Consider the following 16761-nt stretch of genomic DNA (forward strand, 5'->3'; position numbering starts at 1 on the left):
ATCTTGGTGTCTTACCAAGAATATCAGAGAGTGAATATTTCAACTGCAGGTCAGTAGCTTACTTTGTAAGCATGGAACATCAGATGGCGGCAATATCTGGGACTGACTTCAGATGGCTTGTAGGTAGATGTCTGTAACACTCAATGACTTTTTACAGTAAAACTGTATCTTATGTAACTATTTTTTCTGTAATCCAGTTGTCTGTAATTTTCAACTAGAAACTCTCGATTCAGCTTTCCAGATACAAAACTCTTTATTGTACTGCTATTGCCTCTAAACCACCAGTATGTTTTTCCCTTTCTTCAGCCACCATTTTGAACAAAATAATTTCGCAGTTTCATGGAGCAGTAACAGTTGAGACAATCACTTTATGCAGCTAAATTTATTCTCAGAACAGATTACATTTAAATGTGGAGAAGTGGTCAACAGCAGGGAAAATTGTCCTTTTTGTTGCCAGTTAGGTAATTTTATGTAAAACTGGGCTCTGCTAATTAACAGTGTTTCCTTCTTTCTTAATGCTGTTAAATCAAACCTACACTGGCTGATGGGACAGCACATGTTGTGGCAATGTGTTGATTAATGTGCCCAAGAAAGGAGTAATGCATTTGGGGGTAATGCTGAAATGCTGAGCCCATACTTGCTCTTGAAATGAGAATGTTCTCTTTTCCATGGGTGATGTACTAACAATTTTAGCTTCCATGGTAAGTGATCCATGAAATGCTTGATAAAATTAAGAAATGTAGAACTGTTAGTGACAGAGAACTGGTGATATTCCACAATTTTTGTTCTTCTGCCACTAAAGGGCATAATATTTCTGTTAGGTACCCGTGAGTCTGCACAGGAAGTATATCACTAAACCTCGTTTTTCTGTGAATGGATTCTCTGCCATTCCTATGCTATTTTTATTATTCCCAGTTAACCACCCTGTAGGTGGCCTCCATAGCTTTGCACCTCCCACACTTCCTTGCTCCCCTGTAAATGAAAGTAAATGGCTTAAATAAAACCTACAGCCAGCACTACAGGTTTCAAAAGAAAGGCTTTTATCTATTAGTCATTGACTGAATATAAATCTCCTTGCTTCTGCAAGGGAGCATGTTAATGACATGACTGACTGACATGTGATACCTCTAACTTACTACTTGCATTGAAAAAAATTAAGAAATTAGCTTTGCTTTACATAATTCTTCTACAGACTTCAATAAAAATGTGACTACAAATAATTACAAAGCCTGCCTTTTTTAAGGCAACCTATAGTATACAGAGTGGAGAATATTACAAGAGCACATCCAGTAAAGACAATACATCAACATAATAATGGAGGATATTTCAGTAAAAATAGAATAAATAAAATAAAAATATTTTAAGCTGTATTTACCAGGTTAAGTTAGAATATGGCATCAGACATACAAGGCATAGTGAACATGGCTGCCGGCCTGCAGAATCACTAGGTATTATAAAAAATGCATAGATAACTGAAGGGTTGCTATAACATCAACTAGAACAGTTGCAGTTGCTCAAACACACACACACACATCCCATACATACTTTTTTTGGCCGTGGTAACAAGAGTGTCTGAATATATTGTGAAACAAAAGATTTGCAATAATAGGCTCTGATTCTGCAAACACCTGGGTGTATATTAAATCTCTTGGAGAATACGGAGCTCTACTGAAGCAAAAAGGCCACATATAGTCAGATCATTAAGCACACTACTTCAATATTTGCAAAATCAACAACATTTTGTTAACAGACATAAACCTTTTAAAACACACACTGGTGAGTGATGTACAGCTTTTCAAATACCTTTCTGTCTTCTCCTCAGCCCTGGCTGCAGTTGCACACATTGCTAATGAAAGCTAACTAGATGTTTCAAGCCTTGACAACACGGATGTAGAACCTTTACACTGCTGTTTGCTAAGCGTTGCTTTAGTTAAAGAGAGTCTGGAACTCTCATGGGGAGAATCAGCACTCTGCAGATGCCATGACAAAATTTAATTATACTGTTTAAAATTAATTTATTGCTGTACAACAGTTGCCAATCCCAAATCACAACGTTGTCAGCAGGAACTTTAAAAAGACACTGTCAAAGTATTTAATTAAAAATAAAATAAAATGTGAATCACTAGCACAACGACAAACAAGAAAACTTTCATCTCTTAACTTCACAATCCTACCTAAGGGTATGGTGTTAGCCACCAAAGTTTGAGAGCAGTCATCCTTGGAAATGTTCAAGACCAGGTTGGATGGGCAACTTTGGTATAAAGTGCCCCCCTGACAGGGGTTTGGAACTAGATGACCTTTGAGGTCTCTTCCAAACCAAACTGTTCTGTGATTCTCTGATAGGAAGTGAGTTTTACACTGCTCCTAACAGAGGTGACTGGGATCAGTATTGGAAACTACAGAAGCTATATGCAAGCTGCCATCCCTATGCTTTGTGATCTGGCTCCATGGTCAGTTAAACCACAGGTACTGCTAAAGGGGGTGAGTTTGTTTGTACTCCCTCCCCTCCAGCTCTACCTGTGTCCCCAGTATAAGCAGCTTCTCCAGCTGTACAGGCAATGGAGGTGGTGCAAAAGAGGTGGCAAGAGTATGAGCCTTGAGAGGGGGAACAGTTACTTCAGTGCCTGAGGTGCAGAATTGTGGTCATGAAAAGATCTGAGATCTGTAGAGGATCAGTGCTTCAGAGGGCACTGTAGAAAGCTAAATTTAATTAAATAGTTGCATAGTCAGCCTTCACCTGACGCTTGCTCATACATCATGCCGAGTTTAGTAATGATTTTCCTGCATTTTTCAATGCAGAAATTTCTTGAATCATCACTCTTTTCCTGTTGTGCTCTTAAGTTACTTTGCCAGGTGTGGTCATTAATTTCTTCAAACAAGGAAATAAAAAAGAAAATAGTTTGTTTATAACAGTCTCTTGCATACTAAAATAAAAAAAAAGAGTTATTGTAACAAGAACCTAGCCAGTGATCCTTTATCATTGGAGTATGACAAGATTTGCAGACTTGGGAGACAGGCACAATTTGGAACCTAGCTATAAATGGAGGCAAAACATTTTTAACACTACTTAAACATACTTAATGTTCCATTTCCAAAATCTGTACCAATCTGCAGGTATAGACAGAAGATGACAAAGGGAAAGACTGAAGATGCATGACTGCATTTCAAAATTAGTCTGAGGTACAATTTTGAGGGCAATGCTGGGCTGATTTGTGAGGATCTGCAGGTGTGTAAAGCAAATCTGTAATATGAAGTCTTTGGAAGAAAAGCATTGAAACCTAACTGTAGTACCAGAAACACTATCCTGTTAAAAAAAACAACTCTTATTTTGTTTCAAGAGCATTAAAAGTAAGATAAATTCCATGAAATTTTGTAAATAACAAGAAATGTAATTGTTCTTCTGGCATGCTAAGTATTCATTAACAAACTCTGAGGGGAAGGGGAAATTATGCAACCAGACACTGAACTGAACATTTCATCAAACACTTGTATAGAAAAGGTATGGAATAGTTTAGTCTTTGTAACAGTTGTAAGACAATAAAATCACTAACTACTTCTTTCTTATTTCTGATTGGTTTGAGCCCTCCATGAAACAAACAGCATTTTTGATAAATTAATGATAGATTTAGGAGAATAAATTTAACAGCCAGCAGTTGAGTTTGTATGTTTAAAGCTGAAAAGCTTCAGTGGATCACCCTGCAACTCAATTACTGAAAACACTTCTGGATTTTTCATCATTGGTTTGATTTTAAACACAATTCTTCTGTAAAAGTATAATGTGTAACCAGAAGATGACATAATGACAGTATGATTCAGAAACATGTCAGGGAGATGTTAAAGTAGTTGCTAGACCAATGCTGCCAAACAACTTAAAAGTAACTGGTGTAGTTCTGTAAAAAAAACACCTTGGTATTTAATCTACAGTAATTCAGTTGTAGCTAATACTTGATACCTATTCCAGTGTTGAAAACAGAGCAAAGTGCTGTAGGATTTAAGATTGGTTTGTGACAAATCCAGCTCAAGAAGGTGAAACTTTTAACTCAGGCATCATTCACTCCAAGGACTTTAGCATGAGTTCACTAGGAGGGACGTGGCCATATTCTCTTTTTTATGTGAGTTTAAGTAATGTTCATGTATTTACAATCAAACAGACCTTCCATTGCCCATGATGTAACTCATTGACAGCAAAAAAATTATTCATGCTTCTTTTCATATCACACGATGGTGGCAAGAACGAGAGAACATGCTTGTCTAACATTGTTTCAATAGGGGTAAATTCTCTGAAGAGAAAGCATCAGCAACTGAAATGGAAGGTCAGACATTGTCCATTCATTTTCCTTAGTGTAGCTACTGTAATCTTCCGTCAAATGGTAGGAGAATCTTCTCTCTTATGCAGCTATGGCATCTCAGTGACGGGACGTTTCTGTTTCAAAGTGTCAATGAGAGACAAGACTCCTCTTTTTACATTAGTTGTAACTCTTCTGGTCACCGAGTCTGCAGGAGGTGGGGGCGGCCGAACTTTCTGTGAAGGAGGTCTGGCTACTAAGCACTTCTGATACCGTAACTGCAACAAAGCAAAGCCATTCTGCAATCATTACTGCATCAATAACTTCACAGACCATTTCAAATACACTTTTAGTATTTTCTCATTAAATACAGTCAAACCTCTGTTTTGGCTGCGACAAGAAGCCCAGCTGAAGTTAATGGGAAATTGGTCTGTCAATGCTTGGGCAGAAATTGTCCATTAGCACACAACGGATACTAAATCACATAAATACTCATTTGAAAACTGAGAAATAATCTTTCTGGGTTCAGCTACTCTTGGAAAAGGATTATTTTCACTATATTACTACAGGATTTCATAACACGACTCCAAGTAAAACATTTTTCCAGCATTAGGTGACTTGTGCAGTGAAAGAAAAGATTTCTAATTTACATAGATGTTGCAGAGGTTAGGAGAGAAAATAAAGGGACATTGTTCACTAAGCTGGCACTTCCAACATGAAAACATTTGGATTTTAATTGATTAAATATATAATAATATTAATTCCTATTTTTATCTTTCTTTTCTCTATCATGAAATTAATATAACTGTGAATTTGAAAAAATGATAATTTATGGAGGCAGTGAAAATCTAAAGTGCTATTAGAGGCCTTTGAAGAAGGTCACGTACCATACAAGCAGCCTGAACAGCTTCTGATACATTGCCTGCATTTGGTTCACACCAAAAAACATGGCACTCAAAATGCTGGTTTCCTGTGTCCATAATGAAGGCGAACGTGTGGATGTCTTTGCCTACTCCCATGAAGGACAGGAACCGCACACGACACTCCACCATGACCTCCTCTTCATTCTGGTCATGAATCAAAGGATTGATCATTACTACTGGATACTCTGTGGAACTTTCAGTTTTGATTAAATGAGAAAATACACTGATACAATATAGTAATTCCTTCTTATCTATCTGCATAAACCAAGCATGCTCAGGCCTGGGTTGGATCTCCCCTTCTAGGCTGTCACCAGAAAACTGAGGCTTTGGGCATTACCACAACATTTTAAAATGTTGTGCATTTTAGAAGCTGCTTGTTTTGTGAAGAAACAAAACAATATGGCTAAACATGACTACAAAACATTCTCCCCTACCACTGGTATGTTACAGAGATGCAACATACATCTCTGTATGTTTATTTACATCTCTGTATGTATATTTAGTACCTCATCAAAAGACATATATAAAATACTGCATTAGTAAGTCTCACTGTATTAAACTCCATGGAAAATGCTCTAAATTTTCTTCTGTAACACAGATTTTTATATTACTCTTGGCTTCCATACCAAGAGTAAGTCAAATGCAGTTTGGTGTTTAGGATTGCTACCACTTTGGGATTAACCTACAGAATTTTAGGCTCAAAATTCCTAGAAAGGAAAACACTGAATTTAAGTATATAATGAATACTTATAATAATTTATTTCTGAGAATTTGCTTGGAATGATAAAGAAAACTGAAGCTGATACAAGCAGTAAGAGCCTCTGCAGATTCTGGAAATAAATAAAATGTAAAATAAGCAAATGAAATTTATTTTAAACCAACCCTACTAGCATTTCTGTGTTCTGGGTTTTCAACACTCATACTATTTTAAGTGTGTTTTAAACAACACAGTCTGCCTTACTCTTTCATTGATGACTGTGACAGTAGCATCAGCAACATTCATGGTAACTGGCAACCAGTCGTCTTTGCTAGAGGAAGCCATTAGACTTTCAATGGCGCTGTTCAGAGTATCCATTCCTAGACCAGAGTAAAATGCAATAGTGAAAAATAATATATATAAAAATATAACAGATTTTTTTAATCTTCACACAATAGTATAGAAAACAGATTGTTTTGGATTCCTTATTAAAATTAATTTGATCATGGAAGAAAGTACTGTGAAGTTGTATTTCTCCATCTGGAAAGCCAAAACAGGTGCCTCTGGCTTAAAAAAAACAGGATAGTATCACGTTTAGTTTTTGTACCATTTCAGTTCATTAGGGCCCTTCTCATTAGTAGCAAAGCTCATATTCAGAGAAAGCTGTAGAAAAAACCCCACCTTCTTGGCAGCTTCCAGAACCCTGTTTGCAAAACACATGTTCATATGATGCCCTGAATATTAGATGTCTTCTTGCCTGATTCATGTGACTGAAACAGAAGAATTGCTACCCTTCAAAAATCATGCACTGGCAGTTGATGAGCCATTAGAGTTCAAGCAAGGTACTCTGGAATTCACTGAAGTGTTACATACCCACAGGTTTAGCTACAGGTAGCATGCCCAGGTACTGGACGTGAAACTTCTGTACCAGTTCTGTCTTTGGTGTTGGGAAATCTACTGCATGGGAACAAAAGTCAATTTCTATTAATCAGCATTCACAGCAGGAAAAAGCACTTTCATTTCATCAATAACGTAAAACTGTTTACCCATTAATTGTATTCTGAAGGCATTGCATCAATTTAAAGGAATTTTTATTCCTTCTAACAAGAATAAGCCTCAATAATTTCTAAAGGAATCTTTGGTCTATACTAAGAATAAAATCACATTGTATCACTAGCACATTAAAACACAGAAAATGAAGATGAATGGGTCTCTGAGATGTATAGACCTAAGTTTCACTGCAATAACTATGTAAAATCTATAATGTGTTTTTAATACTATCCTTGCTAGTACGTTAAACACAGTCACACAAAGGCAACTTCCTCCTACCATGCAGTAACATGTGTAAAAGCTGGATGACAGCCCACTTGCAGCCTTGCCTCAGAAGCTGCTAAAATAGATGCTGAAGCCTAGGAGGAATACTCCTATGGCTCTTCTGAATGAGTAACTGGAGTATATTCTGGTTTTAAGGAAGATTTGGATTTGTGCAGTCTCAAGTCAGGAAGTATTTTGATTTGAAAAAGAATATCCTGAGTAGCCACAGATAAGTTAGACTGTGTTTGCAACACTTGCATTTCAAAATAAAAGATGAAATGCACAAGTTGACATAACTGAGCAGGACTCCATTACTGTAAACATAGCCAGGAAAAATACTTAAAAGTAACACGGGAACAGATGACAGTCAGATACATTAATTAAAAAGCTGGAATACACTCCTGACTTCTTCACCCAGCATGCTCATTTTGGTCAAAATCTGCATCAGAAAAAAAACTTATCTAAAACAGGACCATCCTGAGGATACTAGCTGTAACACACAGTACCTTGCAGAGGAACATCAAGGGTGACATTTGTCCTGTCTTGCAATGAGCTGCAAGCCATAGCTTTAGCATTCTTCCGTTCAGCCATAATCTTAAGAAGACAGTGATAATACAGCATTTTAAAAAAATTAAATATGTAGTACAGCAACAACTACAAATCTACTTCTATTACAACCCTATTTTTGAAATCTGAAATAAGTCAGAAGATACACGGCTAAGCAGGTTATTCTTTTTAAATAACAACTTTAATTTTACTCCACTTTATTCACCATTCCTTGGCTAGGTAAAGAACTTAAGTGGTGTCCAAGGCTAGATGAAAGAGAGGTTGAGGATGAAAAAAATCTAGTCATGTTTATCAACAGCAAAATTATAGTGAGGAGTAACAGAGCAAGAAACATAAATATGTAACACACATAGCAGAGTGTTCCTTATGCATGTTCCTCTCTGAACTGTCTTCTGCTGGGTAAATATTTTCCTCCATTTTTATGTTTATTCTAGAATTAAAAATCCCATACAAAATATAACATGTGGCTCCTACAAAATGTGTAGTACTAGCAAAAGAGGAGTAAAGACCCACTTCTAAATAAATATTTTGGATGGTTATTCCCTACAGATATGACTGAGAAAGGATCCAGGGAAGGTAAAAGAAGTTTTCCAAAGCTCATATATGAACCACAGCTATCTGCTTCTTTATGTTACATCTGTTCATTGTAATTAAGCTAAAAAGATACTTGGTCTTAACAGCAGATGACACTTGGTCTGAAAATGCTTCTAGCAAACTTTTCTGCCCCCTCCTTATTTTTTTTTAGCTTTATATTCTGAAAGTATTTTCAGTTGCAGGGTCACATGAGAATATTCCTGCCCCTCTGATGAAAAATTATACACACTAGCTTAGGAAGAAACCCTGACTTAGTAAGGAGATACAGCATGTCAGCACAAGCCAAGTGCTTCCCTGAATCAGGATTACATCTATTGCTGAATTAACTGTGTTGCTGTTAGCTATGGTTTTAAATGCCTAGGTGTTCTCTTATCCAAAATTAATGTCAGAAGTTTCATGTCAGTTACTTATGTGACAGCTCTGCTCCCTTTCTGATATTCCTGTATAAAACCACCATGGCATTTACTCAATGTAGCAGCAGTGGTAGGGCCTGTCTAGCATATTTTCCCCTGCTACACTTGCTGGAAATACCTGTGTGAACTGGAGAGCTGGAGGAGAAGTAGGACAAACATAACAGGTCTCCAGTCAGCCACTGCTGCAGTGCTGGTGTTAAAATTCACCAAGAGAGCCTGCTGCTTCTTGGCCAACCTGAGCAGCTCCCCAAGTACTGCTGCTGGCACTCGCTCTGGAGCCCAAACCCACGCAAACCTGCCAGGCTTTGCACAGTTGCTGGGCGACCTTCTGCCTCAGGCATAACCCTGCTGCCCAGAGGGCTGCAGTAATGCACACTGTGCAAAGGCTTACGTTGCTTGCGTGAAACACCACAAACAAGTTCAATAACACTTCTTCAGTGTTGCAAAAATGAAAAATTTTTAGACTATACAACTGACTACAGAGGAGGGTTTGGCATCACTGATTCCATTCACTAACATGAAGATAAAATGTAAAAAGCAAATGACAATGATACAGCAGAATTTTAAAATCTGAAGGTTTCCTAACTAGCATTTCTAGAAGAGCTGTGACTTATGAGGACAGACAAGTGACACAGAGATAACTGATAACATTATTCACTCCCACAGCCCACTTTTTATGTGATGCAAACTAGAAAAGGGTTTCAAGTAGATTAGTTTAACTTCCTCTTCATAAAACGTTTCAGATTGCCCACTGTAAAGGAAGTGCTGCGTTGTTACCGCTGCATGAAATGACTGTACAGAGGACACTCATGAACTGATCATCCAAGAAAATCAAAATTAATAACCAGGGAATGGTGTCAAATCTGTAAGGCAGAATGACTGGAAAGAAAAGTCCTCCCCACTATTATGGACAACACTATCAGAGCAGGAACTAAGATCCTTTAGTTTACATAACTAGAGTTCACTACCTTAAACCCTTTCTCCATGACTTTTTAAAATACAGTTAGCAACTATTTTCCTCTGTGTCCTTGAGGATAATACCATTGAATAACCATTCAAACAAGGTCTGATTTATTTATGGAGTTTAACATCATTATTTATTATGAATTGAACCTCTGTATTCTTTTTCCATTTTGAACCTGCAGCTTCTTTATTATTAAGGAAAGCCTTTGGCCTCTATACCCACTTGTCAAATCAAAAGCACCTATCATCCTCCTCAGATCCAAATGCCCACTCTCCCATAATTCCCATCCATTTGCATCCTTTCCCTTACAAATTCTCTACACTGTTTCTCCTTGCCAGTTATATAAACTAAACTAACACTGCGTACAACTGCTGATTACACGTATAAGGCTGAAGGACCTTTGAACAGACAAATGCAGCTGATTTTAAATCCACTTGCCTTCGAGCAGATTTCGTGTAAACTTGTAGCAATGGCTTTTGCAGGTGTGTCACATCGAAACACATGACATTTCAGGATTCTTGTGTCTTTGTCTCTTGCCACATAAGCAAAGTCTCTGTGTAAACGAGATAGAAGGACACATTAGAAACATGCAAAACAAATTTGATGACATTAGAATCATCAGTATTTCCAAAACTGCAAATCTACTTTAGTTTAACAGGTATATGCCTGAGCTCTCAAGGCATAATATACAAGCCTTCAACAAAGCAGGTCTACAAATGTAATAAACTGCTTACCCATGAAACAGATATCTAAAGTTTGGTGCTTATTCCATATAATTCAAAAGCTCATTACAGTTTCCTAACCATGCAACTTGCTCAAGTTACAACCCTTAATTCCAAATCCAATTGTAAACAAACACCAAAATTTACTCAAATACGTTATTGAAGATGAAGTAGAGACAGAATTGCATATTAAGACAGAAAACATATGCAGCTCTTAACTGCTAAAAAAACCCAAGAAACAGCATACAACACTGTAGTCAGAGAAAAATTGTATTTCAAAGGACTGCATAAAGTGTTTAAAATATGCAGATAGTAATTAGAGATCTGGTTGCATAAGGGAGATGTGAACCTGCTGAGCTTTGCTCACACTAATTGCCCTAAATTTCTGACCTTATTTTTTCAGAAGTTAAATAAAGCTGCCCTATAAAAGAGATTTCTGCACTGCACTGGCTAGTTACCACAGCACAGTATAGCTTTCTAGCATGGATGAAGGAAGTGCCATTACTAGGTTTGTTTGTTCTCAGGCTGCTTAAGGGCTGGAGCTCTACCAAAACAGCCAGCAATACATACTGAGCCAGGAAGAAGCCTGACTTTGTCCAGCTGCCATCCTTGCTATTCCCTCTGTTCACTGGCCTTGCACCTCTGCTTTCTCATGTCCTCCATACAGCCACAGCTCATTCCTACTTTGTGACCCTCTTGATACCTTCAAATTTCTCTGGCACTTTGCTCCAGCCTCTTATGTCTGAAGTGTCTTTTCAGTGCCTTTCTGCTTTACACATAAATAATTACCAGCAAAGCTCTCAGTGGTGAAGAGATAGGAGGGATATTCCTAAGCCACAGGCCTAGTATAAACTAAATGATTTCTGCATATAAAAGTCAGTAAATATTCTGAGCAGGGTTTAATGTAGCATGGATGGCCAATTTTAAAACTCATTTTAAATGCCCATTGAATTGAAGAATTTTACACTGAAGCTATCCAGGGAGAATCAGAGACTGTGGCAAATGGATTGCTGGCCTTCCTGCTCTGTGCGAGATGCAGACACCGTCCTGCAGTTAAGTACCATACCTGTATCTAATTGAACAGCAGATTTTGCTCTTCACAAGCCCTTGCAATGTAAGGGCTGCTCAGTAAAACGTACAGGTGGTTGCTCCATTTAAGTGCTTTGTAACCTGAAGCCTGATGAATAATATTTTTAAAAACCCAAGCCACACAAAACTATCAGAGCACGAAATCTGAAAGCAATTCCACATGACAGAACCATGCAGAAACACGGTGAAGCTGGAGGCCCCTCTCCATCTCGCTGCATCCCAGCCTGCAATGGCACACAGTAGGGCACAGGAGGGACAGGAGGCAGTGGGGCAGCACGTGGAATGTGCTGCCACCTGAACCCTTCCTGCCAGGACCACCTGGCCCACGCCTCAATTCCACAAGTGCTGCCTCAATACTGCAGTGCTGCATGCAAGGCTTGTGTCCAGCCTCTCCAGCACACAGTCCTGCAGCTTCTGTAAATATTTCTGCTTGTAACGGCATGCAATCACAAACAAGGCTGTGTTACACAATTACAGAAGAAAATGACACACCAGCCAGTACATCAGTTTCAAGTACTGAGAGCTAATAAAACACTCATGGTGGTGTTGCAGACTCACACACTAGTGTTTCACTTTAAGTACCTGAACAGCTTGAACAAAGTAAATCAGCTAATTACATTCACGGATTGTGAATATACATAAAGTTTCAGATGATCAGGGCCTACATCTACAACAAAGCATGAAATATGAATTCTTCTAAACCTGTGGTACCATATCATACTCAACCCTGCCAGCACCATCTGTTTTCAAATCATCAATCAAAATTAGCACACAAACCATCCTTGCCCCTTCTGGCAGTGCACAGACAGCACCACTGCAGTTATTAATTCATGGAAGCCACCTAGATGCCTGTGTGCTTGCAGCCCAGCAGCCAAGAGCTGGAGCTGGGGAACGGGCTGGTGGCTCCTCCTCTGCCTGCAGGAGCCTTGCAGCCTCGCTTCAGGCATTTCTAGGCATTCGGAAAACAGAGCGAGAAGAAAGGTATGGCATTCTGAGGATTTCAGAGTGTCTGCTTCCTACAGCAACAGTAAAACTAAGGAAAAGTCTTGTGTTTCCCTACACAGGACCACAATGCAACAGCTGCTTTTTTGTCCAAAGCCCTGAATCCCAAGTAAGCCAGAAGACCAGTCTCTGATCCTTTTTCCACTTCAGGTCCCTTCTGGGTTGCTTCATCTATAAACCTGCATTTGACTGCAGCTCACTTGAAGCTGATTAACATTTAAGTGAGATTTATGTGCAATAGGCCCCTGGGATAATGAAGAAGTGCTGAGCAACGTGTTTGTAATAGAAATTTATGGAAAAGGGCAAATGCCTCCTCTTACCACTCCCCTATTTTTACATTCTGCTGGGAAAACAAGTGAAAAAAGACAATGAAAATCTGTTTCAAAGCCCATGGCTTGATAGAGGGCTAGCACAGGGTTAACATCACATCTCATCCAGCTGGATGAGTCTCTGCCTCCATGGGGTGTATGTGCACATGAAATTGGTGGGATCTGGATGACAGCTCCTAGTAAAATTTCATTCCATGTCAGTGGGGAGAACAGCAAGGTGTTTAGTGAGAGAATAATGCTGCAAAAAAAGCTGTATACTCTTGAAATTTTATAACACAGGTGCAACACTTCAACTGATACAGGATTATAGAGAAGAAGTACTGCACAGAAAGTAATTTTAAATTTTTTTAAAGTAATTTTTACACGTACTACACCATCCATTAATAACTTTCCAGTTACAGGAACTGGATATAAATTAGTATTCTAGACAAAGCTAGAAAAACAGAAAAATAGATAAGAATAATTTTGTGCAAGAGTGGGTAAGACTGGTTCTGCTGAACAGTTAAGAATTAAGTAGTAATTTAGTTTGAAAGAATACAGAACCAGAGAAAGCCATTTTAAAAAGTAATTTTGAGAGTTGAAAAGAAAATGTAAGGTGCTAAATAAAAGGGAATTTAATTTTTATTTGCTCTTTTACTCTCTCTAATTGGCAAATTTCTACAGTCATTGACTAAACCTTAGATTATCATACCTATTTAACACCTGGCTAAGCATCACTTAGCTGCTCAACCTTGGATGAATATAATCACATTAAAAGCAATTTATGCTAATGCTGTCCTGTTTGAGTAGCAGTTATAACCATTTGCCACTATTAGGCTAAAGTCCTAGGAGGCATCCCAATTAAGTACAGCCTAAAAGAGTAGTACATCCTTCATTACCTTCTCACATTAAACTTATTTCTTCAAAAGACTGTAGAAGAACATAGAATTGAATGAATCCTTTTTTTGCTTTTGGTTAAAAACCCCTAACATCCTAGCCTTAAAGTATGAAATAAAATTTTTTACTCTTCTCAATAAAATTAAATTGCTGCTATTTAAAATACCTACATTAAAATGATACACATGCAGGACAATGTACATTTCTTTCCAGATATATGTATTACAAATAGTAACAAGAATCCTTGAACCAAAAGGGTTTATCTTAAAATTGATCGAAATTCATCCAGAATAGCCTACAGAAGATGATTTCTCTGTCCTGGTGTATAGACTTCTGCAACTGCAGGGTCACAGAACAGATGCCAGGCTGTGGGGAAATACAAAATCTCCCGAGTTTGTAACTTTCAGGCTTCACTTTTCCTGCAAACAGCTCGCCAGAGACTTATGGAAGCAGGAAACAAAAAGGGGAGGGCAGCCACCACTACAGCAGAGCAGGGTCAGAGGCACCTGGCAGGAGGTTGCCATTCACTGTCCAGACTTGAACATCCATGGGAGCAGAGGAGGAGAAAAGCAAGAGAAGGGAGATGAGGCACATGATAAAAGCAGGCAGATATAATGTCATCAAGACCACCATCAGGTGGGGCTTTTCCATGACACACAAATATTCTAGTATCATGAATGGCAGAAAAGATGAGGGGCAAGAAACTCTGCAGTAATATGTATGTTAGAAATTACAAATCCTCTGGATTAACATTTCAGGCTTTCTATCCAGACTTCTTATTCACATAGGAGAAAGGAGAATAGCTTATAGCTGAAATAATGTTTCTGGCTGTTCAGTTCCCTTGTGTTTTTACTATGGTCACACTGAGGAACCTGCAAAGTTACAGAGAAAAATGCAAAGGTAAGAAAAAAATAAATAGATGAAACAAGCAGTATTCACAAATGCTGCAAAATCTGTTTGTAAAAGATTTACTGAGGACATTTCAACTACCAGATACCAGACAGATACTGAGTGAAACCACTGCTTCCTTTCCACCTGTTCCAAATGAAACTCATAGCCCCTTCTCCGGGTGAATATACACCCAACACTTTTGGAATCAAATCCTGGAGGAGGAAGAAAAAGAACTATTCCTAAGAGTCTTCTCCTTCTCATTTCTCTTATACAATAACCACATTTACCCTTCTCAGTGATAAGAGCTGGAAGTGATGTGGGGGAGGAAGAATTTTCCCTGTGTTTCTGTTCAGTGTTCAACTGTTTCTGACAGTTTCTGGAAATCCTAAACACACATAAAGACTTCCATTTTTCTTCACTCCAAGTGCTTCACCTCACAGAGCTCCTCCACCTCTTTAGGTGCTCTCCAGCTACAACCCAGAATGGCACACTTGGCCACCATGACATTATAGTATAACTACTATATTATAGTAGTTAAAATGCCCTCCCCAAAAAGAGATTTTTGGGAGAATTTTCTTATTTCAGTTTTTACACAATTTGAAAATGGATTTCCTTGCAGCAAAACATCAGTTACGCATTTTAATTTAATTTTCTTCTGATGATCTGGCATTGACAGAGTGTAGCTTGTTTCTCTAATTCAAGCATAAAGTTTGTAGGGCAAATTATCCCCTGCTGAAAGGCTGTTTGCTTCATTCCTTGATAATGTCACGTGCTCACTCTGAAGGAGGAGCTATGGCTACTTTGTGTGATACTCAGAGGCTTTAATCTGGCAGCCCTAAAACTCACAGCTGCTGGTTTTTCTTTGATGTCTTATCATTGCCACAGTTCTGTGTGCTTCCAAAATTTGTTAAAACCCTCTCAGAGCTGATATGTCTGATACCCAGCTCAGCCCTTCAGAGCCCAGCACTTCCAAGCCTGAAAGCATTTGTGTGACTGTCACTCCAATTTCCTTCCTGCAGCCTGATGCTTAGGCAGCTGCAAAAGCTGGTCCCCCAGAAGGGCTTTCAGTGCTGCCCACCACCTTCTCCTGCGTGGAGGGGACAGGAGTCCTGTCAGCCTCGCCAGCACCTCCTCACTAGCAAGAAAGGTGGCTCTGGGATGTCACAACTCATTTACCTCTCTGCTACCAAGGGCTTTCATTCTACTCCTGCAAAGGGCCACACATCTGCATCAAGTGGAGTTATGTCAAAGCACAGTTCTCCAGATGCATGAGCTCTGTTAGCACAGTGACACTACAGATTGTACAGCTTAGATGTATGTCCCAAGCTGGTCCTCATTCCCAGCCTCACCTCACAATCACATGGACAAAGCACCACTACCATGGCCAGGAGGTCAGTCTGTCACACGTGCCATGGTCACCACCAGGGGTGCCCTGGAGAATGTCACATCCAGCGGGTGCTCGGGGCTCAGATGGGGCTTACTGCTCTCATCAACTGCTAGACAGGCATGGCAAACTGAAAAGTCAATCAGTAGCCAGACCTCTCCTTGTTTTATAGACAGATTTAAAAAAAGACAGAACTTCTGGGACAGATCACATGAAAAATCACTGGCCACTGACTTGGTCAATACAAATTTTTCAGGGTGTTTTGTTGTTTTTTTCCTTAATTACTTCACAATACTTTTGAAATGTGCATGGGCAGGGGGCTGCCTTCCTACCCTGTGCAGCAGTTTCTGAAGAAAAGGTACACAAATTAGGTAGTTTGTCAAGGCCATTATAGTTGTTGCTTCTCCCTTGAAGCATTGTAAAGTGGTGGCTTAACTCCTTAGGATGGCCAGTGTGATGAATCCTGAATTTCCCTTAAGTAAATTGATGTGTTACTATGCCTGTGAACCTCTGAACACCCTCTTTGCAGCAGATCCTGTAAATTTGACTTTGACAAATTAGTATTTAGATATTTTTGACAATGCTTCTGTCTTCCAGATCTAATTGGAAGACATGGGCTTTTGTTTAAAATGAATATTTAAAGATTTAATAAAGAAATACATCAAGCTGAGATGCTCAAAGCACTACCATAGATTTAACTGAAGACAGCA

General features: G+C 38.8%; 1 protein-coding gene across 50 annotated transcripts in view; it reads right to left on the reverse strand.

Annotated features, from left to right (window-relative positions):
• Window positions 1-234: 234 nt before the first annotated feature.
• Window positions 235-16761, reverse strand: part of APBB2 (amyloid beta precursor protein binding family B member 2) — a 158508-nt gene continuing 141981 nt past the window's right edge. For 39 of the 50 annotated variants that reach the window (XM_086891259.1, XM_086891280.1, XM_086891292.1 and 36 more), the window contains 6 exons: window positions 10197-10311; window positions 7727-7814; window positions 6780-6863; window positions 6171-6286; window positions 5174-5353; window positions 235-4564 (listed from right to left, as the gene is read on the reverse strand). In XM_086891259.1, the coding sequence (XP_086747385.1) occupies window positions 4397-4564; window positions 5174-5353; window positions 6171-6286; window positions 6780-6863; window positions 7727-7814; window positions 10197-10311 (751 nt within the window). In that variant the 3' untranslated portion in view covers window positions 235-4396. The remainder of the gene's footprint in view (window positions 4565-5173; window positions 5354-6170; window positions 6287-6779; window positions 6864-7726; window positions 7815-10196; window positions 10312-16761) is intronic. The other 11 variants (XM_086891264.1, XM_086891289.1, XM_086891287.1 and 8 more) reach the window with 1 other exon arrangement.

The sequence above is a fragment of the Cyanistes caeruleus genome, chromosome 5 (genome assembly GCF_971803275.1).
Source record: "Cyanistes caeruleus chromosome 5, bCyaCae1.hap1.1, whole genome shotgun sequence".
Lineage (NCBI taxonomy): Eukaryota > Metazoa > Chordata > Aves > Passeriformes > Paridae > Cyanistes > Cyanistes caeruleus.